This window comes from Lithobates pipiens, unplaced genomic scaffold, assembly GCF_037356315.1.
Source record: "Lithobates pipiens isolate NorthernLeopardFrog02 unplaced genomic scaffold, aLitPip1_a1.2 Scaffold_16, whole genome shotgun sequence".
NCBI lineage: Eukaryota > Metazoa > Chordata > Amphibia > Anura > Ranidae > Lithobates > Lithobates pipiens.
The window spans coordinates 249,922,622-249,947,066 of NW_027507748.1; the positions used below are offsets into that span (position 1 = coordinate 249,922,622).

Genomic DNA, 24,445 nt, shown 5'->3' on the forward strand with positions numbered 1-24,445 from the left:
GTAAAATGTTGTCCAACGGATTTTGTCAGAAACTGGTGTTGCATACACACGGTCGGACAAAGTTGTCGGAAAATCCGATCGTTCAGAATGTGATGACGTTATTTCGTTACGACGGAACTACATTCAGGCTAGTAGCCAATAGCTTTGGTCTAGGAATTTGATCTGAGCATGCGTGGCACTTTGTCCGATCGGAATTCTCTACAAACGATCGGACAAAGTCCGATTGGATCATGTGGTCAGAAAATTTTATAGCCCAGCTCTAAAACTTTGTCGGTTGGATATTCCGACGGAAATAGTCCGATGGAGCCCACACACGATTGGATTATGCGACAACGCGGTCCGATCGGACATTTTCCGTCAGAATGTCCGACCGTGTGTACAAGGGCTTAGACATTTGGTATAGGTGTAACTTTTGGAAGATATCCCCTAACTTCTTGTTCAAGTTAAAACTGTAACATTTTTGAATTCGTATTAGTTTCTGTCCCGGTGATAATAGCCCTCAAGACAACTACAGTTGTTCTTGTCCATGGAAAGACATACTGCAGAAAAAAACACATCACAGGGGTTTTAATATTTCTCCACTCTACCAAAAAAATATATTTTGTATTTAGATATACTTTAATTTAATTTGCAAAATATGCACAAATCCCTAGCAATCAAGCTGCAATCATTTTAATTGCCCTAAGCATCATAAACAACTGGAAAGAGTAATCTGGGTATGATATGGTTCTCTGCATTTTGTTTGATCTCTCTAATATATAGAACTGTTTAAATAATATACTTTTTTTTTTTTTTTTAATAAGTGACGAAGACAACAAGCCACTGCAAGGCAGCCAGACTTCAATAGATGGAACCATAAAGCAGCAGGAAAGTGACGACAGCCTTGTTGATTATGGTGAAGGAGGAGAAGGACAGTTCAATGAAGACGGCTCATTTATAGGGCAGTATACAGTTAAAAAGGACAAAGATGAGACAGAAGGGAATGAAAGTTCTGAAGCCACTTCACCAGTTAATGCCATCTATTCTTTGGCATAGGACACTACTACTTACCTTCCTTATTACTCTACTACCACCTCCATGACTTTGCCTCTCCTTGGAGCACAGGTTCCATCTTCACCGTGCAAGATTCAGATTTTAAGCCTGCACCTGAGTGTGGATTCTGCTAACATCCAAAGGACAACTACCATCCAAAATGCAACTAGGAGCCATGGAAGTGTAGAGCGCAATCCCCTCCTACAGCTGCTGCAGTTCCTGTACAAGCCCCACACAGTATTATTACCTGCTGGGACATCCTTGAGCCTTGCCTTGCAATCTGTTAATTGTAGTTCCATTGAGTTCCTCAGGTGGATGACTGTCTGATATTCAAAATATGTAGGAATTTCTTCAGAAAGGGGCGGTCTAACTTCTCCTAAAGTTCACAGTATTTGTTCCAGAAGTCAAACTCTTCTCAGACGGAGTTGAACTATTCTTACTTTATAATGTGACATTGCAGCAGCATAATTGATAGTCAGATATGTACCTAATCCCTATATAACAAATATGTGGTAACTATTCTTTTTTCCCTACCTCCAATTTTAATATGAGTTATATGCTCTGCTCCAGAGTATTCTGTAATATGACATGTATAACAGAAAGGGCAATAAGACACTCTGGATTTGTGTTGCTCCATTATCATTTCCCACAGACGGTGTCTTTTACTATTTTTACTGCTTATGGGGAACCCGGTACTGCCATTGAACAAATTCCAGTCACATGGACCTTCGATTGTAGCTGCTATCTTTACATATCCCACTATCTCAGTGTGTAAGAGCCAACTCCTGCCATTAACCTCTTTGCAAGAAGGATATAAGGAGCAACACAGTAGCAGTACAAAGAGCGTAAAATAACTGCATTATATACATAAACCTTTACTCTCTGTGTCACTAACAATCTATGCAGAACATATCTGTTCCTGTCTTGTCTTCTGTTTGGATCACCCAATTTTCCATCTACTTTTATTTGGAAGAAAATTGTCACTAGAATGGTGGAGATGGGACCAGCACCGACCAATGGTGTGTAAAGAAGAAGACCTGGCAGTGTCCATATTTGTAAATGCTTGTGATTATAAAAAAATCAGATGTTAAATGAAAAGTTATAAGCAATTTGTTTTTTTTTTTATGGTTGGGGAACTGCAAAAGATCCAAAGTAAAGCTATGTACACTAATGGGAATGCTTATGCATACATATAAGAGCTTATTTTTCTCTGTGGGTGTGGCACCCTTACAATATTGTATGTGTTTCCATTTTGTTACAGATGCGTATGCTAGGAAAATAGTGGTGACAGACATACTGTCCTAATGCATATCAAGTGTAAGGAGAAGGCTGGAACTTCCACTGCCTATACTGTACCATATCAGAGTGTGTTCAAATTAAGGGGAGCTGGCACTGCCTTAGTATATCTTAAGCTGTGTTCTGAAGCTTTGCCAAATTGGGCCTTAACAGTCACCCAAAATTAAAAGGGTGCCTTCACCCACATTTTGTGTAGTAGTGGTACAAAGATGTCCCAACTATACTTATATAACACTCGGCCTTGTCTCTCCTTTTGCACTAACTATTCCTTCATTTTTTATGTTTGAGTAAGACTTGTAAATAGTAACTTAAAACCATGTTTAAATACCACTCAGAGAAACATTAATATATTTATATCTAATCATTACACATTAATCACCTTTATACCAATGGAATGTTGGTTTGCCCATATAAGATTCTTGGTACTAAACAAATAAAACTACTTTCTTCCGGTGAGTGGGTTTGCTTGCCAGAGTTGAAATTTGTAATAAATAATCCTCTTGCAAGAGATGCTGCAAAGTCCTCCAAGACAGTAGTGTCCCCCTCAATGAAAAATGAATAATCAATGTTTTTTTCCACAAAAAGGTATCATTGAATCCTTTTTTATGTTTGTTTGGAGCAAGCAGAGAACTGCATGAGCACCACTAATCAGTTTATATCTGTCTGTTGTTCGTTCCTTGTTCTGTCTTTTTTAATCACTGTAAAACAAAAGAAATAAATTCATTTTTTTTTTTTTCAATTTCAACTCTTTTCTTTCATATTTTTCATGTTAAAGTGACACAGATACCATTTTATTACATAGTTGCAGTTAGGTAGAAAAAATACCATCTTGTTAAACCAAAAGAAAAACAAACATTTAGAGCCCATTCACACAGGGGCAACACGACTTGTAGGCGACTTGAGTCAGGCAACTTGGACACGACTTGAGTTAAGATCACAGCGCGACTTCAAAACGACTTGTGATGACTTCAAGCCCGACTTGGGACGACTTACAAGTCGCCCCAGGCCAGGCGACTTTTGCCGAGGCCAAGCAGAGAATGAGCTCAAGGGGGAACTCCACGGCAAATTTCTGAAAAAAATTTGGCGTGGGTTCCCCCTCCGAGAGCATACCAGGCCCTTAGGTCTGGTATGGATTCCAAGGGGAACCCCCTACGCCGAAAAAACGGCGTGGGGGTCCCCCCCAGATCCACACCAGACCCTTATCCGAGCACGCTACCCGGCCGGCCAGGAAAGGGGGTGGGGACGAGCGGGCGGCCCCCCCCCTCCTGAGCCGTACCAGGCCGCGTGCCCTCAACATGGGGGGGTGCCTTGGGGGAGGGGGGGCGTGCGCCCCCCCCACCCCAAAGCACCTTGTCCCCATGTCGATGAGGACAAGGGCCTCTTCCCGACAACCCTGGCCATTGGTTGTCGGGGTCTGCGGGCGGGGGGCTTATCGGAATCCGGGAGCCCCCTTTAATAAGGGGGCCCCCGGATACCGGCCCCCCACCCTATGTGAATGAGTATGGGGTACAATGTACCCCTACCCATTCACCTGTGGAAAAAAAGTAAAAAAAAAAAAAACACAACACAGGGAAAAAATATTTTATTGCACAGCTCCGGGGGTCTTCCGTCTTCGGGGGTCTTCTCGCCGGACTCCTCCGCTATCTTCTTGTAGCTCTTTTACTAGCGGAGGAGTCCGGCTTTCTTCCTCCCCGCCGCCGGCCTCTTCTCCCGACTTCGGGGGTCTTGTCCCCCTCTTCGGTTCTTCTGCCGGGCCACCGCGCCTTCTTATAGCTCTTTTACAGGCGGTGGCCCGGTCTTCTGTCGTCGCCGCCGCCGCCTTCCGTTCTTCTTCTTCTTCTCCAGGAGATGTTGACACGACGCTCTCTCCGGCCGGAATGCCAGAGCCGCCCTGCGCTGCCACTTATATAGGGACAATGGGGCGGTGTCACATGGGTTGATGTCACATGGGTTGGTCACATGGGTTGATGTCACATGGTGACCCCGCCCCCTTACCATGTGACATCAACCCATGTGACCAACCCATGTGACATCAACCCATGTGACACCGCCCCATTGTCCCTATATAAGTGGCAGCGCAGGGCGGCTCTGGCATTCCGGCCGGAGAGAGCGTCGTGTCAACATCTCCTGGAGAAGAAGAAGAAGAAGAAGAACGGAAGGCGGCGGCGGCGGCGGCGGCGACGACAGAAGACCGGGCCACCGCCTGTAAAAGAGCTATAAGAAGGCGCGGTGGCCCGGCAGAAGAACCGAAGAGGGGGACAAGACCCCCGAAGTCGGGAGAAGAGGCCGGCGGCGGGGAGGAAGAAAGCCGGACTCCTCCGCTAGTAAAAGAGCTACAAGAAGATAGCAGAGGAGTCCGGCGAGAAGACCCCCGAAGACGGAAGACCCCCGGAGCTGTGCAATAAAATATTTTTTCCCTGTGTTGTGTTTTTTTTTTGTACTTTTTTTCCACAGGTGAATGGGTAGGGGTACATTGTACCCCATACTCATTCACATAGGGTGGGGGGCCGGTATCCGGGGGCCCCCTTATTAAAGGGGGCTCCCGGATTCCGATAAGCCCCCCGCCCGCAGACCCCGACAACCAATGGCCAGGGTTGTCGGGAAGAGGCCCTTGTCCTCATCGACATGGGGGACAAGGTGCTTTGGGGTGGGGGGGGCCGCACGCCCCCCCTCCCCCAAGGCACCCCCCCATGTTGAGGGCACGCGGCCTGGTACGGCTCAGGAGGGGGGGGGCCGCCCGCTCGTCCCCACCCCCTTTCCTGGCCGGCCGGGTAGCGTGCTCGGATAAGGGTCTGGTGTGGATCTGGGGGGGACCCCCACGCCGTTTTTTCGGCGTAGGGGGTTCCCCTTGGAATCCATACCAGACCTAAGGGCCTGGTATGCTCTCGGAGGGGGAACCCACGCCAAATTTTTTTCAGAAATTTGCCGTGGAGTTCCCCCTTGAGAGCTGATAATTCTGTCAAAGTCGCCTCCGTATAAACGGAGATCCGACTTGGAGGCGATCTCCATTGAAATCAATGGGTACCGGTCGCCTACAAGTCGGATAGAAGTAGTACAGGAACCTTTTCTGAAGTCGGAGCGACTTCAGTAGTGTGCATTAAGACGGCTCTCATTCACTTACATTGCTTTTTAAATGTTGTCCGACCTGAGGCGACTAGGGGCGACCTGAAGTCGGATCAGGAGTTGCCCCTGTGTGAATGGGCTCTTAGAAACAGCTGCGCTGTAAAAAAAACTCTACACAAAAAAATATCTCAGAATGCCAATGAATCTAGTGAAGTAGATAAATCAAAGCATGCAATGAAATGACATAATCCAATAATTAAGTGAATTAATAATTAGACCTAGTACATAAATAGTAAAGTGCTGGAACAACCAGTTAAAAAATGAAAGTCCGCCAAAAATTATATCCTCAGTGATCTGTTAATCGTGACATCACACCAGAAGCACCCGAGAACAGTGATGAATTCCAAAGAAAAGATCCTCCACCTCTAATCACTCTGCCGCTTACAAGATTCTGAGATCTCTTTTTTAGGGAGATCTACAACAGCCTGCAATTCTTTTCCAGCCAGGGGTTCACTTTGAGAGTCAAGAGGGTAATCCCCACTGCAAAATCCCAGGTGGTAGCGAAATATCAGGATATCCTAGGTAGTATTCTTCCCCCATGTAAAAGATAGAAGAGCCTCCATAGTGTAACCCTCACACAAATAATTTATTTAAATAGTAAAATTCCGCACTTACAGACTTTCAGTCAAAAGAGCGCTTCATTTAAAATCATCAAGCCGGCCGGCTCCTAAACGCTGCCCGTGTCTTCTGGGTCCAGCGCGGTATGCAGTGACGTCAGCACGTCGCTCCTCACTACGCCGTTTCGTCACAGGTGACGTCTTCACTGGAAGAACGGCGTATGGACTGGATTCAATCCTGCTATAGTTATATATTTGAATGTGCTAAAGAACAGCACTAGTGCCAATTAATAAGTGCAATTCAAAAACACAATGGGGGTTATTTATGAAAGGCAAATCCACTTTGCAATACAAGTGCAATTGGAAGAGCAGTCGCTGTAAATCTGAGGGGTAGATCTGAAATGAGGGGAAGCTCTGCTGATTTTATCATTCAATCATGTGCAAGCTAAAATTATGTTTTTTTTTTTTTTACCTTGCATGTCCCCCTCGGATTTACAGCGACTGACAGCACTTCCAAGTGTACTTGTAGTGCAAAGTGGATTTACCTTACGTAAATAACCCCCAATATGTGTATGCGTTCCACCCACAAAATGATAAGTTCATAAAAAAACTCTAAAAATGAATCAAGCTAAGGACATGTATCAGATGCAAAACAATTCCTATATGATCAAAAGTACATGTGAACACATATAAAGGCGCATCAATTAAGTAGTCCAAATATGTGTTGAAAGTTGCTCCGATATCATCAGCGGAAGCTCGCTTCCTGTCTATTTTTTTTCAGCCGAAGAACGATTGCCTCCTATATTCAGTATAAAAGCTCCAGGCTGTATTAGAGGATATGTAAATAATACTGTCTTATGCCTCGTACACACGATCGGACTTTCCGGCAGACTTAGTCCGGCAGACAATCCACCAGACTTTGCAGCGGAGTTCTGCCGGACTATCTGGCAGACTTAGTCAGGTTGTGGTTGTGGGGGAGAGTTTACAACCACTTTACAACCACTTTAAATCATGTGAATCTAAATGAAAATAAAGTCAGAAGGTGCTCCCACAATCAAATCACCCAAACCTAACATGTTTTACTCTTCAAATATAGCTTCGGAGGTAAAAAAAATTAAAGAAAGTAAAGAAAATGAGCAACCAAGAGTAGCTGACTGTCACATGGTGAAAATATTTTTTTTTGGAAAATACATTTTCGTTTTATCATATGTCCATTAGTGGTTATTTGTGTCCACATGGATGAGTGTACCCATATCGCATATCTGAGAGATAGATCATTTCATAGGGCAGAAGATAGATAGCCCACATCTTCAGTAATGCTGCGTACACACGACCGGACTTTCCGGCAGACTAGGTCCGATGGTTTTCCCCGACAGACTTTCGGCGGAGTTCCGACGAACTTTGTGAACAAACGGACTTGGCCACACAAAAACTGAATAAGTCAGTTCAAAAATCAGTTTGTTTTGAACGTGATGAAGTAAACGGGAATAAACAAGGAAGTTCAATAGCCAGTGGCCAATAACTACCCTTGCATCATATTTGGTCTGTCAGACCAGCCCACAGACGAACGGTTTTCCCGATTTTAGTCAGTCGGAATTGAGTCAGTCGGATAGATTTGAAACATGTTCTATTTCTAGGTCCATCAGATTTATTTTTCGAAAAACGATCAGACTAGCCCATACATGATCGGATTGTCCGACGGACTAATCCCTTTGGACCTAGTCTGCAGCTAAGTCCGGTCGTGTGTACACGGCATAAGACATTATTTACTAGTATACCTTCTCTTTTTCTTTTCATCTTAATTTTATATGTGGCCAATAGATGGGAGGAGAGCAGGGGCGGACTGACCATTCAGCCACTCGGGCACTGCCGAGGGCCTCAGGCTACTAGGGGGCCCCATCAGGGTTGCCAGCCTCAGTAAAACCAGGGACAGTATGTAAAAATCTTTTTTTACATCAGTCTCTGAAATGTCCCTTACTGACATCCTTTTGGTCTAAAAATCCCAAGATTATAGCTGCCCCGCCTCTCCAGTACCTTCAGTACCTTCTCAGCCAATAGAAACATGTCTGTGTATACTGTGTGATTGTATACTGTGTGTGTGCATTTGTGTATACTGTGTGGTCCCATAATCTGATTGCCTGGGGGCCCCATAAACTCCTATTGCCTCCCCTGGAGGAGAGACAGATATACCCCCACCTCTTGATACCAGGTGGTGTTGGTGAGTAGACCTTTAATTTACATATCCTCTAATACAGCCTGGAGCCTTTATATTGAATATAGGAGGAAATTATAACCCTCATATTGTCTATACATATATATTCAAGAGAAGTTTTCAACATTTAAACTTGGTAGATGTTAATATTATCACATAGAGATATAACATTGATTTTTAGATTTTTATATATAATGGCTTTGACCTCATCCTATAGGTATACCTGATATGGTCATTTATATACTTTTTATGATATACAATAAAGGTTAAGTTTTAGTTAGTGGCCTTTTGGTGCATAGGGAAGCACACCCTCGCCTAGTTCTAGTCTAATTTTGCCACAGTTAAGTGTTATCAATATCACAGGCTTTTGTATATACGATTGGCCAAGCCTGGAAGAAACCATCTGTCCCCTTCCAGGGGGTGAGAGATTGCATGGCCATGTTTTGCACAACGAGCATATATCTAGCATTCGCAATGACTCTCATGCTAAGTTCCTTAAAGTTTGGGAACCATGGCTGTTATATGCCTTTCCCCTTCTCCCCTCAGCTAGCTTGGGCCTCCAATAACGGGTGGCCTTGATGCTCCCTAGCCCTTACCTCTCCCTCTTCTCTTGGCCCTTAGCCCCCTGGCCCCCCTTCTTCTCTAGTCTTCCTTCTCCTCTCTCCGGATCTCTACTTGTCAGGTGCGCATTTTCTCTTTCTTTAGTATCACCTTCTGCCTACTTTCCGCCTGGTTTCTGATCCGTATTTCCTTTTTCTGATCCATCATGGGGGGTTATGCTATCAGAGAGAAAAAAGAACTCACATGTTGCATCTGAGGGGCAGAAGTGGGGATCAGAAGAACTGCCCAGTGTGGGAGATAGTGGTCACCCCAGTAAAGGACATTTCAGAAACAGTAGGTAGTCAAGCAGGAACTATAACTACAGTTGTGCTCATAAGTTTACATACCCTGGCAGAATGTATGATTTCTTGGCCATTTTTCTGAGAATATGAATGATAACACAAAATCTTTTCTTTCACTCATGGTTAGTGTTTGGCTGAAGCCATTTATTATCAATCAACTGTGTTTACTTTTTTTAAATCATAATCACAACAGAAATTACCCAAATGACCCTGATCAACAGTTTACATACCCCAGTTCTTAATACCATGTATTACTCCCTTTAACATCAATGACAGCTTGAAGTCTTTTGTGGTATTTGGGGGATGAGGCTCTTTATCTTCTCTCATGGTAAAGCTACCCATTCCTCTTGGCAAAAAGCCTCCAGTTCCTGTACATTTTTGGGCTGTCTTGCATGAACTGCACGTTTGCCCCTGAGTGGCTCAGTGATATTGAGTTCAGGAGACTGAGATGGCCACTCCAGAACCTTCACTTTATTCTGCTGTAGCCAATGTCAGGTCGACTTGGCCTTGTGTTTTGGATCATTGTCATGTTGGAATGTCCAAGTACGTCCCCATGCGCAGCTTCCTGGCTGATGGATGCAAATGTTCCTCCAGTATTTTTTGAAAACATTCTGCATTCATCTTGCCATCACTTTTGACCAAATTTCCTGTGCCTTTGTTGCTCACACATCCCCAAAACATCAGCGATCTACCTCCGTGTTTCACAGTAGGAATGGTGTACCTTTCATCATAGGCCTTGTTGACTACATTTTGGTCACATCACTCCAAATGACTTTGTGCCAGAAGGTTTGAGGCTTGTCTCTGTGCTGTTTTGTGTATTGTAAGCGGGATACTTTGTGACATTTGGGTAGTAATGGCTTTCTTCTGGCGACTCAACCATGCAGCCCATCTTTCTTCAAGTTCCTCCTTATTGTGCATCTTGAAACAGCCACACCACATGTTTTCAGAGAATCCTGTATTTCACTTGAAGTTATTTGTGGGTTTTTCTTTGCATCCCGAACAATTTTCCTAGCAGTTGTGGCTCAAATTTTAGTTGGTCTACCTGGTTTCAACTGAACCCCTCATTTTCCACTTCTTGATTGGAGTTTGAACACTGCTGGTTGGCATTCTTAATTCCTTGGATATCTTTTTATATCCCTTTCCTGTTTTATACAGTTCAACTACCTTTTCCCACAGATCCTTTGACAATTATTTTGCTTTCCCCATGATTCAGAATCCAGAAACGTCAGTGCAGCACTGGATAAAGGATGCAAGGGTCTGTCAGCACTCCAGAAACTCATTGATCTTTTATATACACAGACTCATTTCAAGCAAACAGATCACACGTGAGGATGGTTACCTTAATAGCCATTCAACCCCCTTTGTGTCTACTTGTGTGCATGTTATCAGGCCAAAATTACCGGGGTATGTAAACTTTTGATCAGGGTAATTTGGGTAGTTTCTGTTGTGGTTATGATTTAAAAAGAGTAAACACAGTTCATTGTTAATAAATGGCTTCAGCCAAACACTAACCATGAATGAAAGAAATGTTTTTGTGTTATCATTCATATTCTCTGAAAAATGGCCAAGAAATCATACATTCTGACAGGGTATGTAAACTTATGAGTACAACTGTATGTCAGCCAGCAGCTGGTTCTCACGCCTCTCAATGTTCCAGCCACGCAGAGGCAGATTCCAGGTCCTCGAAGAAGTGTGCCCTGTCTTCACCCATGACGCTGGGTCTGGCTAGGAAAAGCATGGCATACGGAATTGGTGTATTCTGAGCTGGCGTTTCACTTCTGTGAACTGTGCACATTGCTTCTGCAGAAAAATCAGGGAAGACCATTATCTTGCTATTATGATAAGAGATATTATCCTTCTCTCTGGGGAGCTGTAATATAGCATCCCGGTCCCGATAGTTCACAAATTTGTCAATAAATGTACATGGAGTTGCGCCTTGTGGGGGGTCATCTAGCAGCTAGGCCATTGGCTCTTTCCACTACTAAGGTGGAGGAGAATGCTGGTCTACCAAAGACAGTGATAAGCAGATTCTCCAGAAATGTGTGTGTGTGTGTGTGTGTGTGTGTGTGTGGGGAGGGTTGGGGTTCCCTCTACATCTATAGGCAGGCCCACAAACCTCAGGTTTCAGCCTTGTAGCCTGTTTTCCATGTTGTCTTGTTTTTTTAAACGGCATACAGTTGGTGTTGAAGCCTTTCACTTGTAACCTGTGAAGGCAGCAGGCAGTGGTGGCTGATGATAAAAATTTGGGGGGGGGGGGGGCGCAAACAAACCTCTCCAGGTCCTTATCTACAAACGGAGCCTCCAGCCTGGGCTCCCCTGATACCCTGATTTTTTGGGCATGTCAAAAAGAAAATTTTAGTATGACATGCCCATTCACACCTGAAGTGATGTGCCCCTGGAATGAAGTAGAGTGTCCCTGTGTCTCTGGAATAAAGTGGTGTGTCCCTGGAATGAAGTGGAGCGTCCCTGGAATGAAGTAATGTGTCCCTGGAATGTTGTGATGTGTCCCTTTGTCCCTGGAATGAAGTGGATTGTCCCTGGAATGAAATGATGTGCCCCTGGGATTAAGTGGTGTGTCCCTGGAATTAAGTGGTGCATCCCTGGAATGAAGATGAGTGTCCGTGGAATGAAGTGGAGTGTTCCTATTTCACTGCAATGAAGTGGAGTGTCCCGGGAATGAAGTGGAGCGTCCCTGGAATGAAGTGGAGCTTCCCTGGAATGAAGTGGAGCTTCCCTGGAATGAAGTGGAGCTTCCCTGGAATGAAGATGAGTGTCCCGGGAATGAAGTGGAGTGTCCCTGGAATGGAGTGGAGTGTCCCTGGAATGAAGTGGAGCATCCCTGGTATAAAGTGGAGTGTCCCTGTGTCCGTAGAATGAAGTGGAGTGTCCCTGGAATGAAGTGGTGTGTCCCTGGAATTAAGTGGTGCATCCCTGGAATGAAGATGAGTGTCCGTGGAATGAAGTGGAGTGTTCCTATTTCACTGCAATGAAGTGGAGTGTCCCGGGAATGAAGTGGAGCGTCCCTGGAATGAAGTGGAGCTTCCCTGGAATGAAGTGGTGCTTCCCGGGAATGAAGATGAGTGTCCCTGGAATGAAGTGGAGTGTCCCTGGAATGAAGTGGAGTGTCCCTGGAATGAAGTGGAGCATCCCTGGTATAAAGTGGAGTGTCCCTGTGTCTGTAGAATGAAGTGGAGTGTCCCTGGAATGAAGTGGTGCGTCCCTCAAATGAAGAAGCCCGCCCCTGGAATGAAGTGGAGTGTCCCTAAAATGAAGTGGAGCGTCCCTGGAATGACATGGTGCATCCCTGGAATGAAGTGGAGTGTCCCTGGAATGAAGTGGAGTGTCCCTGGAATGAAGTGTAGTGTCAATGGAATAAAGTGGAGTGTCAATGGAATAAAGTGGAGTGTCAATGGAATAAAGTGGAGTGTCAATGGAATAAAGTGGAGTGTCCCTGTATCTCTGGAATGAAATGGAGTGTCCCTGGAATGAAGTGGTGTGTTCCTCGAATGAGGTTGAGCCTCCCTGGAATGAAGTGGAGTTTCCCTGGAATAAAGTAGAGCATCCCTGGAATGAAGTGGTGCGTCCCTGGAATGAAGTGGAGTGTCAACGGAATGAAGTGGAGTCTCCCTTGCATGAAGTGGAGTGTCCCTAGAATGAAGTGGAGCATCCCTGGAATGAAGTGGAGCATTCCTGGAATGAAGTGGTGCATTCCTGGAATGAAGTGGTGCATTCCTGGAATGAAGTGGTGCATTCCTGGAATGAAGTGGTGCATTCCTGGAATGAAGTGGAGCTTTACTGGAATGAAGTGGAGTGTCAATGGAATGAAGTGGAGTTTTCCTGGAATGAAGTGGAGTGTCCCTAGAATGAAGTGGAGCGTCCCTGGAATGAAGTGGTGCGTCTCTGGAATGAAGTGGTGCGTCTCTGGAATGAAGTGGTGCGTCTCTGGAATGAAGTGGTGCGTCTCTGGAATGAAGTGGTGTGTCCCTGGAATGAAGTGGTGTGTCCCTGGAATGAAGTGCAGTGTCCCTGGAATGAAGTGCAGTGTCCCTGGAGTGAAGTGGTGCGTCCCTGGAATGAAGTGGAGTTTCCTTGGAATGAAGTGGAGTGTCCCTGGAATGAAGTGGGGTGTCCCTGTGACCCTGGAATGAAGTGGTGTCTCACTGGAATGAAGTGGTATGTCCCTAGAATGAAGTGGAGCATCCCTGGAATGAAGTGGTGCATTCCTGGAATGAAGTGGTGCATTCCTGGAATGAAGTGGTGCATTCCTGGAATGAAGTGGAGTGTCAATGGAATGAAGTGTAGATTTCCTGGAATGAAGTGGATCGTCCCTAGAATGAAGTAGAGAGTCCCTGGAATGAAGTGGAGCGTCCCTGGAATGACATGGTGCATCCCTGGAATGAAGCGGCGTGTCCCTGGAATTAAATGGTGGGTCCCTGGAATGAAGTGGGGCGTCCCTGGAATGAAGTATAGTGTCAATGGAATAAAGTGGAGTGTCCCTGGAATGAAGTGGTGTGTTCCTCGAATGAGGTTGAGCCTCCCTGGAATAACGTGGAGCATCCCTGGAATGACGTGGTGCGTCCCTGGAATGAAGTGGAGTGTCAACGGAATGAAGTGGAGTTTCCCTTGCATGAAGTGGAGTGTCCCTAGAATGAAGTGGAGCGTCCCTGGAATGAAGTGGAGCATTCCTGGAATGAAGTGGTGCATTCCTGGAATGAAGTGGTGCATTCCTGGAATGAAGTAGAGTGTCAATGGAATGAAGTGGAGTTTTCCTGGAATGAAGTGGAGTGTCCCTAGAATGAAGTGGAGCGTCCCTGGAATGAAGTGGAGCATTCCTGGAATGAAGTGGTGCATTCCTGGAATGAAGTGGTGCATTCCTGGAATGAAGTGGTGCATTCCTGGAATGAAGTAGAGTGTCAATGGAATGAAGTGGAGTTTTCCTGGAATGAAGTGGAGTGTCCCTAGAATGAAGTGGAGCGTCCCTGGAATAAAGTGGAGCATCCCTGGAATAAAGTGGAGCATCCCTGGAATGACGTGGTGCGTCCCTGGAATGAAGTGGAGTGTCAACGGAATGAAGTGGAGTTTCCCTTGCATGAAGTGGAGTGTCCCTAGAATGAAGTGGAGCATTCCTGGAATGAAGTGGTGCATTCCTGGAATGAAGTGGTGCATTCCTGGAATGAAGTAGAGTGTCAATGGAATGAAGTGGAGTTTTCCTGGAATGAAGTGGAGTGTCCCTAGAATGAAGTGGAGCGTCCCTGGAATGAAGTGGAGCATCCCTGGAATGAAGTGGAGCATCCCTGGAATGAAGTGGAGCATCCCTGGAATGAAGTGGCGTGTCCCTGGAATGAAGTGGCGTGTCCCTGGAATGAAGTGGTGTGTCCCGGGAATGAAGTGCAGTGTCCCTGGAATGAAGTGGTGCGTCCCTGGAATGAAATGGAGTGTCCCTTGAATGAAGTGGGGTGTCCCTGTGACCCTGGAATGAAGTGGTGTCTCACTGGAATGAAGTGGTATGTCCCTAGAATGAAGTGGAGCATAACTGGAATGAAGTGGTGCATTCCTGGAATGAAGTGGAGCTTTACTGGAATGAAGTGGAGTGTCAATGGAATGAAATGTAGTTTTCCTGGAATGAAGTGGAGCATCCCTAGAATGAAGTGGAGAGTCCCTGGAATGAAGTGGTGCGTCCCTGGAATGAAGTGGTGCGTCCCTGGAATGAAGTGGTGCGTCCCTGGAATGAAGTGGTGCGTCCCTGGAATGAAGTGGTGCGTCCCTGGAATGAAGTGGTGTGTCCCTGGAGTGAAGTGGTGCGTCCCTGGAGTGAAGTGGTGCGTCCCTGGAATGAAGTGGAGTTTCCCTGGAATAAAGTGGAGTTTCCCTGGAATAAAGTGGAGTGTCCCTGTAATGAAGTGGAGTGTCCCTGGAATAAAGTGGAGTGTCCCTGTAATGAAGTGGAGCGTCCCTACAATGAAATGGAGAGTCACTGGAATGAAGTGGAGCATCCCTGGAATGAAGTGGTGTGTCCCTTTGTCCCTGGAATTAAGTAGTGTGTCCTTGGAATGAAATGGAGTTTCCCTGGAATGAAGTAGAGCGTCTCTGTTATGAAGTGGTGTGTCCCTGGAATGAAGGGGAGCGTCCCTTGAATGAAGTGGTGTGTTCGCGGAAGGAACTGGAGTGTCCCTGGAATGAAGTGGTGCATCCCTGGAATGAAGTGGGGTGTCCCTGGAATGAAGTGGGGTGTCCCTGGAATGAAGTGGGGTGTCCCTGGAATGAAGTGTAGCATTCTTGAAATGAAGTGGTGCATCCCTGAAATGGAGTGTCTCTGTGTCCCTGGGAGGAAGTGGAGTGTCCCTGGAATGAAGTGGAGCGTCCCTGGAATGACATGGTGCATCCCTGGAATGAAGTGGAGTGTCCCTGGAATGAAGTGGGGCGTCCCTGGAATGAAGTGGGGCGTCCCTGGAATGAAGTGTAGTGTCAATGGAATAAAGTGGAGTGTCCCTGTATCTCTGGAATGAAATGGAGTGTCCCTGGAATGAAGTGGTGTGTTCCTCGAATGAGGTTGAGCCTCCCTGGAATGAAGTGGAGTTTCCCTGGAATAAAGTAGAGCATCCCTGGAATGAAGTGGTGCGTCCCTGGAATGAAGTGGAGTGTCAACGGAATGATGTGGAGTTTCCCTTGCATGAAGTGGAGTGTCCCTAGAATGAAGTGGAGCATCCCTGGAATGAAGTGGAGCATCCTTGGAATGAAGTGGTGCATTCCTGGAATGAAGTGGTGCATTCCTGGAATGAAGTGGAGCTTTACTGGAATGAAGTGGAGCTTTACTGGAATGAAGTGGAGTGTCCCTAGAATGAAGTGGAGCGTCCCTGGAATGAAGTGGTGCGTCTCTGGAATGAAGTGGTGCGTCTCTGGAATGAAGTGGTGCGTCTCTGGAATGAAGTGGTGCGTCTCTGGAATGAAGTGGTGCGTCTCTGGAATGAAGTGGTGCGTCTCTGGAATGAAGTGGTGTGTCCCTGGAATGAAGTGGTGTGTCCCTGGAATGAAGTGCAGTGTCCCTGGAGTGAAGTGGTGCGTCCCTGGAATGAAGTGGAGTTTCCTTGGAATGAAGTGGAGTCTCCCTGGAATGAAGTGGGGTGTCCCTGTGACCCTGGAATGAAGTGGTGTCTCACTGGAATGAAGTGGTATGTCCCTAGAATGAAGTGGAGCATCCCTGGAATGAAGTGGTGCATTCCTGGAATGAAGTGGTGCATTCCTGGAATGAAGTGGTGCATTCCTGGAATGAAGTGGTGCATTCCTGGAATGAAGTGGAGTGTCAATGGAATGAAGTGTAGATTTCCTGGAATGAAGTGGATCGTCCCTAGAATGAAGTAGAGAGTCCCTGGAATTAAGTGGTGGGTCCCTGGAATGAAGTGGGGCGTCCCTGGAATGAAGTATAGTGTCAATGGAATAAAGTGGAGTGTCCCTGTATCTCTGGAATGAAGTGGAGTGTCCCTGGAATGAAGTGGTGTGTTCCTCGAATGAGGTTGAGCCTCCCTGGAATGAAGTGGAGTTTCCCTGGAATAAAGTGGAGCATCCCTGGAATGACGTGGTGCGTCCCTGGAATGAAGTGGAGTGTCAACGGAATGAAGTGGAGTTTCCCTTGCATGAAGTAGAGTGTCCCTAGAATGAAGTGGAGCGTCCCTGGAATGAAGTGGAGCATTCCTGGAATGAAGTGGAGCATTCCTGGAATGAAGTGGTGCATTCCTGGAATGAAGTGGTGCATTCCTGGAATGAAGTGGAGTTTTCCTGGAATGAAGTGGAGTGTCCCTAGAATGAAGTGGAGCGTCCCTGGAATGAAGTGGAGTTTCCCTGGAATAAAGTGGAGCATCCCTGGAATGACGTGGTGCGTCCCTGGAATGAAGTGGAGTGTCAACGGAATGAAGTGGAGTTTCCCTTGCATGAAGTGGAGTGTCCCTAGAATGAAGTGGAGCGTCCCTGGAATGAAGTGGAGCATTCCTGGAATGAAGTGGAGCATTCCTGGAATGAAGTGGTGCATTCCTGGAATGAAGTGGTGCATTCCTGGAATGAAGTAGAGTGTCAATGGAATGAAGTGGAGTTTTCCTGGAATGAAGTGGAGTGTCCCTAGAATGAAGTGGAGCGTCCCTGGAATGAAGTGGAGCGTCCCTGGAATGAAGTGGCGTGTCCCTGGAATGAAGTGGTGTATCCCGGGAATGAAGTGCAGTGTCCCTGGAGTGAAGTGGTGCGTCCCTGGAATGAAGTGGAGTTTCCTTGGAATGAAGTGGAGCATCCCTAGAATGAAATGGAGTGTCACTGGAATGAAGTGGAGCGTCCCTGGAATTAAGTGGTGTGTCCCTTTGTCCCTGGAATGAAGTAGTGTGTCCCTGGAATGAAATGGAGTGTCCCTTGAATGAAGTGGGGTGTCCCTGTGACCCTGGAATGAAGTGGTGTCTCACTGGAATGAAGTGGTATGTCCCTAGAATGAAGTGGAGCATAACTGGAATGAAGTGGTGCATTCCTGGAATGAAGTGGAGCTTTACTGGAATGAAGTGGAGTGTCAATGGAATGAAATGTAGTTTTCCTGGAATGAAGTGGAGCATCCCTGGAATGAAGTGGTGCGTCCCTGGAATGAAGTGGTGCGTCCCTGGAATGAAGTGGTGCGTCCCTGGAATGAAGTGGTGCGTCCCTGGAATGAAGTGGTGTGTCCCTGGAGTGAAGTGGTGCGTCCCTGTAATGAAGTGGAGTGTCCCTGTAATGAAGTGGAGCGTCCCTACAATGAAATGGAGAGTCACTGGAATGAAGTGGAGCATCCCTGGAATGAAGTGGTGTGTCCCTTTGTCCCTGGAATTAAGTAGTGTGTCCTTGGAATGAAATGGAGTTTCCCTGGAATGAAGTAGAGCGTCTCTGTTATGAAGTGGTGTGTCCCTGGAATGAAGGGGAGCGTCCCTTGAATGAAGTGGTGTGTTCGCGGAAGGAACTGGAGTGTCCCTGGAATGAAGTGGTGCATCCCTGGAATGAAGTGGTGCGTCCCTGGAATGAAGTGGGGTGTCCCTGGAATGAAGTGGGGTGTCCCTGGAATGAAGTGGGTTGTCCCTGGAATGAAGTGTAGCATTCTTGAAATGAAGTGGTGCATCCCTGAAATGGAGTGTCTCTGTGTCCCTGGGAGGAAGTGGAGTGTCCCTGGAATGAAGTGGAGCGTCCCTGGAATGACATGGTGCATCCCTGGAATGAAGTGGAGTGTCCCTGGAATGAAGTGGGGCGTCCCTGGAATGAAGTGTAGTGTCAATGGACTAAAGTGGAGTGTCCCTGTATCTCTGGAATGAAATGGAGTGTCCCTGGAATGAAGTGGTGTGTTCCTCGAATGAGGTTGAGCCTCCCTGGAATGAAGTGGAGTTTCCCTGGAATAAAGTAGAGCATCCCTGGAATGAAGTGGTGCGTCCCTGGAATGAAGTGGAGTGTCAACGGAATGATGTGGAGTTTCCCTTGCATGAAGTGGAGTGTCCCTAGAATGAAGTGGAGCATCCCTGGAATGAAGTGGAGCATCCCTGGAATGAAGTGGTGCATTCCTGGAATGAAGTGGAGTGTCAATGGAATGAAGTGGAGTTTTCCTGGAATGAAGTGGAGTGTCCCTAGAATGAAGTGGAGCGTCCCTGGAATGAAGTGGTGCGTCTCTGGAATGAAGTGGTGCGTCTCTGGAATGAAGTGGCGTGTCCCTGGAATGAAGTGGCGTGTCCCTGGAATGAAGTGCAGTGTCCCTGGAGTGAAGTGGTGCGTCCCTGGAATGAAGTGGAGTTTCCTTGGAATGAAGTGGAGTGTCCCTGGAATGAAGTGGAGCGTCCCTAGAATGAAATGGAGTGTCACTGGAATGAAGTGGAGCGTCCCTAGAATGAAATGGAGTGTCCCTGGAATGAAGTGGAGCGTCCCTAGAATGAAATGGAGTGTCACTGGAATGAAGTGGAGCGTCCCTGGAATTAAGTGGTGTGTCCCTTTGTCCCTGGAATGAAGTAGTGTGTCCCTGGAATGAAGTGGGGTGTCCTTGGAATGAAGTGGGGTGTCCCTGTGACCCTGGAATGAAGTGGTGTCTCACTGGAATGAAGTGGTATGTCCCTAGAATGAAGTGGAGCATCCCTGGAATGAAGTGGTGCGTCTCTGGCAGTGGCGACCCATCCACAGGGTCTGCCCCCCCCCCCCCCCCAAGCTTTTCACAAAAAATATATAAAAAAAAAAATGTGGATTTGTTTTCACCAAAAAACATGTAGCAGAGTACATATTGGCCTAAATGTATGAAATAATATATTTTTTCAATTTCTTTATTGGATGCTTTATAGCAGAAAGTAAAAAATATTGTTATCAAATACCACCAAAACAAAGCTCTATATAAAAGGACAGCAATTTTATTTGGGTACAGCATCGCATGACCACGCAATTGTCAGTTAAAGTGCAGCAGTGCCATATTGCAAAAAATGGCTTGGTCAGGAAGGGGGGTAAATCTTCCGAAGCTGAAGTGGTTAAACAGGGACCTGGACAATGCCATACACAGTAGTGGGTGAAGGAGAGGGACCGGTGTCCAGATCAGGGACTGTGTATTCTGACATGCAGTGTATACAGTGGAGGGGAGCGGTCTCTCAGCATGTAGCCAGCGTTCTCCAATTGTCTAAGTGTAGCACACACACAGGCAGTAGACATGTACAAACACACACACACACACTAACAGGTGAACCCCTCCCCTCCTAAACACTCTCATGGTCCCCTCACAGCCGGGTGTAATTGTTCCAGCATGGCCAATGCAATCCAAGCAGGCAGGTTAGGGAGAGGGGGAAGTGGAGAAAACTAGTGAGAAAGTAACAAGCTGCACTCACATTGCTGGCTTCATTATCTCACCTTTCTATAGACAGTGCACTAGTTCCATCCCTCACCGGACAACGTATCTGTCCTCTATGTAGAGAGCAGAGGCTGGCCATTCCCCCTTTCAGACACTTTGTGATCGCCATTGTGACATCCATCGCTGCTGCCAGCTGCTCCAGGGGAATTCAGTCCCATGCTGTAAAAGGTCCCATGTGCCCAGGGAGGTGAATGAGTAGAAACTCCAGCATGTTTCTACTAGATGCCCAGTCCATAGGACAGGGAAACTGGAAATGATACTGAAAAAGGACCGCCCACCGTCCTCCGTCCAATAAAAATAAAGAACAGGCGGCCAGAAACAAATCATTAAAGAGTGGGAGTGTTTGGAGCACCCGAACACGCCCTGAACATGGGCAAATCAGCTTCCTAGCTTGCAATCAGCTGGAAGCTGGGAAGCTTCCCATAGACTATGAAAAAAATGTATGGCTCCTGCGGATAAATAGATCACGTCTAAGCCCTTGTAAACACAGTCGGATATTCCGATGGACAATGTCCGGTAGGACCGTGTTGTCGGATAATCCGACCATGTGTGGGCTCCATCGGACTGTTTCCATCAGAGTATCCGACGGACCAAGTTTTCCAGCTGGGCTATAAAATTTTCCGACAACATGATCCAATCGGACTTTGTTTGATTGTGTGTAGAGAATTCCGATTGCACAAAGTGCCCCGCATGCTCAGATCAAATTCCTAGATCAAAGCTATTGGCTACTAGCCTGAACGTAGTCCCATCGTAACGAAATTACGTCATCACGTTCTGAACGATCGGATTTTCAGACAACTTTGTCCGACCGTGTGTATGCAACATTCCGGACAAAATCCATCGGACAAAATCTGTCGGACAAAATCCAAATAACTAAATAATCAATCATCAATATAACAAAATACAAAAAATGTTGAGCTGGTGATAACAACAATAAATATCACAGTGATAAAAAATAATAAATATGAATAGTGAAAATTAATCACATAAAATTAAGTGAATCAATAATAATAGAATAAATTAAGATAATCAATTAAACTTAAAAAATAAATATCTTTGTGTATATCCCAATACACAGTGCAATGGTGTCACTAAGGTGAAAATACATAAAATAGTGGATTAAAAGTCCTCCAAACAATGCTAGAAAGTCATCACTCGTATGTGCCAAAAGGTGTCCCGTGCATATCATCCAAGTGTCCACCGTGCTAAAAAATTACCTTACAGCTGTAAGGTCAAACAGCATAAACACTGACTCCTGGGAAGGGAGGGGGGGAGAGAAGGGAGAGAGGTCCAGTACCACACAGCTCCTCCTATCCTGGCACTTGATATCCGTGGTGGCTTTGAGGGAGTACAACAATTCTGTAGATAGGAGGCATATACTTGAGCATATCCCTGAATATAGGAACCCACGGCTGCCGCACCGCACTCAACGCTGCTACTTCAAGTGCGGCAGCCGGTGGGTTCGGTGCGGACAGGCTGCCACTGGCGGCAGGTCATCTTCCACATGGCCAAGCTGGGTCTCTGGCCAAGCTCAACTTCTATAGGTCCTGGCGGATGAGAGATATGTCTACCTTCACCTCCTCAATCTTGCACATGAGGGTGCTTTTGGCAGGTAGAGATTGCCTCTAGAACTTTTGTAGTTTCAGCATTGGCTGAGTAAGTAGTGGAGAGCACAGCAGTGTCACCTTCCCCCAATGCCTCCTTCTCCTTATGTCGGAATTTATCTTAGGCATCTGTCACTTTTTTTTTGTCGGAGACATGATCAGTCAACTAGAGAGTAGGATGAGGTAGCCCACAGTGGAGTAGAAGAGAACACAGGAATAAAAAGGATAAATGTTGAGCAGAGCGTCTTCCCTTTTAGATTGATATAGGCTGCAAATTGTCCCATTGCATAGTTACTGGCAGGCCCTAGGGGGTGCGCTGTTGTTGGAGGGAACCGCTCTAGAACAAGTTGGTCCTCATTGCTTCAAGAAAAAAACCTATCTCCTACTTAATATCCAGGTAATTTTTTACCAGGATTTTTTACCAGGATTGATGAGGCTGATAATGCAGCTTATCAGATCCTCCTGGATGTATTATGTTACCATGTATGTACAATAATTTTATAATTATGATGTATTATATGTATTGCTATGATAGACCATATGTACTTTTTCCTCTATGTGAGCCAGCGGAAAGACAGTTGCCCTTATTTGATGCTTCTCCCTCATATTATTATTCTGCTTTACAGTGATTTTATGGGTGGATCCTGTCTGGCGCTGGCCTATATATGACATACACATCAGATGCCTGGTACCGCATCAGAAGACGTTCACAAATGAAACGTGCATAAGGCGTTACCACGTACTGATGTCACTTCCGGGTACAATAGCGGCTGTGGGTGTCTATGGATCACAGCTGAAACGCACGCTGTTAGCGTTACTCCACAACCCTATAAGCCACCTATGCTTGTCCCGTAGATGTAGACTTGGTTTTTGAGGACTTTTTATTTTGTGGAAAACCTGTTTTTATTTAGTTTTTTGGATTTTTACGCTTTTTACTTAATAATTTTTTTTTTTTGAAAAAACGTTTTACTACACTATAGGAGCCCTTATCTTTTTTCGCATGCATACGCTTGGCTGCATCAGAGAGTGGTGAAATTAAGGAGTTGGATACCAATACAGCTGGGTGATCTGCCCCTTGAGCACATTAGGTGCATCCTAACAGATCCAGGAGCAAGATACCCTCGGATGATCCATAACAGCTGAATACCGGATGTTTAGGATTATAACATCATCTGGGCACCAAAGTCCCTTTACATGCGAGATACTCCTGCAGGGGTGACTGGAGCTGGTGAGTGGGGACCCACAAGGGGGAGTACCGAAAGTCATCTGGATTTTTTCTGCATTCACTACAATAGGAAGTCACTAAGCACTTAAGAATTACCAAAGGCTTTAGTTGTGTTAGATTTGCATGGTTTTGGACGTTATTATTTGGACTTGGTTTATTTATTTATTTCACATCTGTATTTATTTTACACTTCATTTATTTATTTATTTATTATGCAATTTTTTATGCAATTTATTATTTTTTGGCACTGTATGAGTATCACGGCTTAAAGAGGAGCTGCACAAAAAAAAAAATATTAAAAGCCAGCAGCTACTAATATTGCAGCTGCTGACTTTTAATAATATCACACTTACCTGTCCCAGGTTCCAGCGATGTCGGCGGCAGATGACGAGCGATCGCTCGTCTCGCTGCAGCCACCGCCGCCATCCTCTGTCAGGGAATCGGGAAGTGAAGCAAGAGGGCTTCACTGCCCGGTTCCCTACTGCGCATGCGCGAGTCGCGCTGCGCTGGTTCCCCGCTGTGTCTCTGGGAACTGTGTGTTTCCCAGAACACAACGGGGGGGGGGGGGGGGGGCGGAGCCATGCGGCGGTGGGCGGAGCCATGCGGCGGTCTGGCCGGAAGTGGGTGCAGTTACCTGGATTATCCAGGTAACTGCACCCCCCTCCCCCCCCGAAAGGTGCCGATTGTGGCACCGGAGGGGGGGAGGGATAATACTAGCGGAACTTCCCCTTTAGCGTGAAGAACCGCTTTAATATTACATTGGTAGTGTCTGTTATGTTATGGTACAGACATTAAACTTATAACACATGTACATTGTAGCAACTAAGGAGTGCAGCACTCTGTAAGGCGACTTATGATTTTTTCTGTCGCTTTTCAGACTTTTTGTCTATCACAGTATATTTATTTTGATAACCACATCACTATTCAGTATATTTATTTGACAGGACTGTTGTTTCTCACTATATAGGGAGTGCCAGATTGCTCTTATTTCTATTTCCGTACACTCTAGTCCCTCTGGGGGGACCTAGCAGGGTAGGCTGCATACCTATTGCATTTCTTTGCCTAAGCGCGGTTGTATTTATATATTCCTATCTCCTACTGTTGTATCAGTTCTCGTTTTCATACTGCTTCATTTTGTCTACCTTTGTTAGCTAACTCTTGTTACCACTGTCAACGCTAGCCCCTGCATGGGCAGAACTATTGCATGTTAGCTACTTGTTAAAGAGGGATTCCACCTACAAAAAAAATATTAAAAGCCAGCAGCTATAAATACTACAGCTGCTGACTTTTAATAAATGCACACTCACCTGTCTCGGGGTCCAGCGATGCCGGCAGCTGAGGCCGATCAATCGCTCGGCTCTCGGCTGCTGCCGCCACCATTCTAGGTGAGGGAATCAGGAAGTGAAGCGAATCGGCTTCATTCCCGGTTCCCTACTGCGCATGCGCGAGTCACGCAGCGCAATAGGAATTGTCCGCGCTGTCTCTGGGACCCGTGTGTGTCCCAGCAGATAGCGCGGCAGGACAGGAAATGACATAGACTCCCACGGGAGTCTATGCCCGGAAGTGGGTGTAAATACCTGTCTTTGACAGGTATCTCCACCCCCCTCCCCCCTGAAAGGTGTCAATT

The 24,445-nt window shown here is 46.2% G+C and overlaps 1 protein-coding gene and 1 long non-coding RNA gene across 19 annotated transcripts in view; one reads left to right on the forward strand and one right to left on the reverse strand.

Moving 5' to 3' along the window:
• NFASC (neurofascin) overlaps nt 1-3,067 on the forward strand; it is a 259,426-nt gene extending 256,359 nt beyond the window's left edge. For all 18 annotated transcript variants that reach the window (XM_077481264.1, XM_077481260.1, XM_077481266.1 and 15 more), the window contains one exon: nt 804-3,067. In XM_077481264.1, the coding sequence (XP_077337390.1) occupies nt 804-1,035 (232 nt within the window). In that variant the 3' untranslated portion in view covers nt 1,036-3,067. The remainder of the gene's footprint in view (nt 1-803) is intronic.
• Nucleotides 2,660-20,248, reverse strand: LOC143982497 (uncharacterized). The gene is made up of 2 exons (XR_013274474.1): nt 19,989-20,248; nt 2,660-3,026 (listed from the first exon to the last, which is right to left on the reverse strand). It is a non-coding gene; the product is annotated as an uncharacterized LOC143982497 (long non-coding RNA).
• Nucleotides 20,249-24,445: the final 4,197 nt, after the last annotated feature.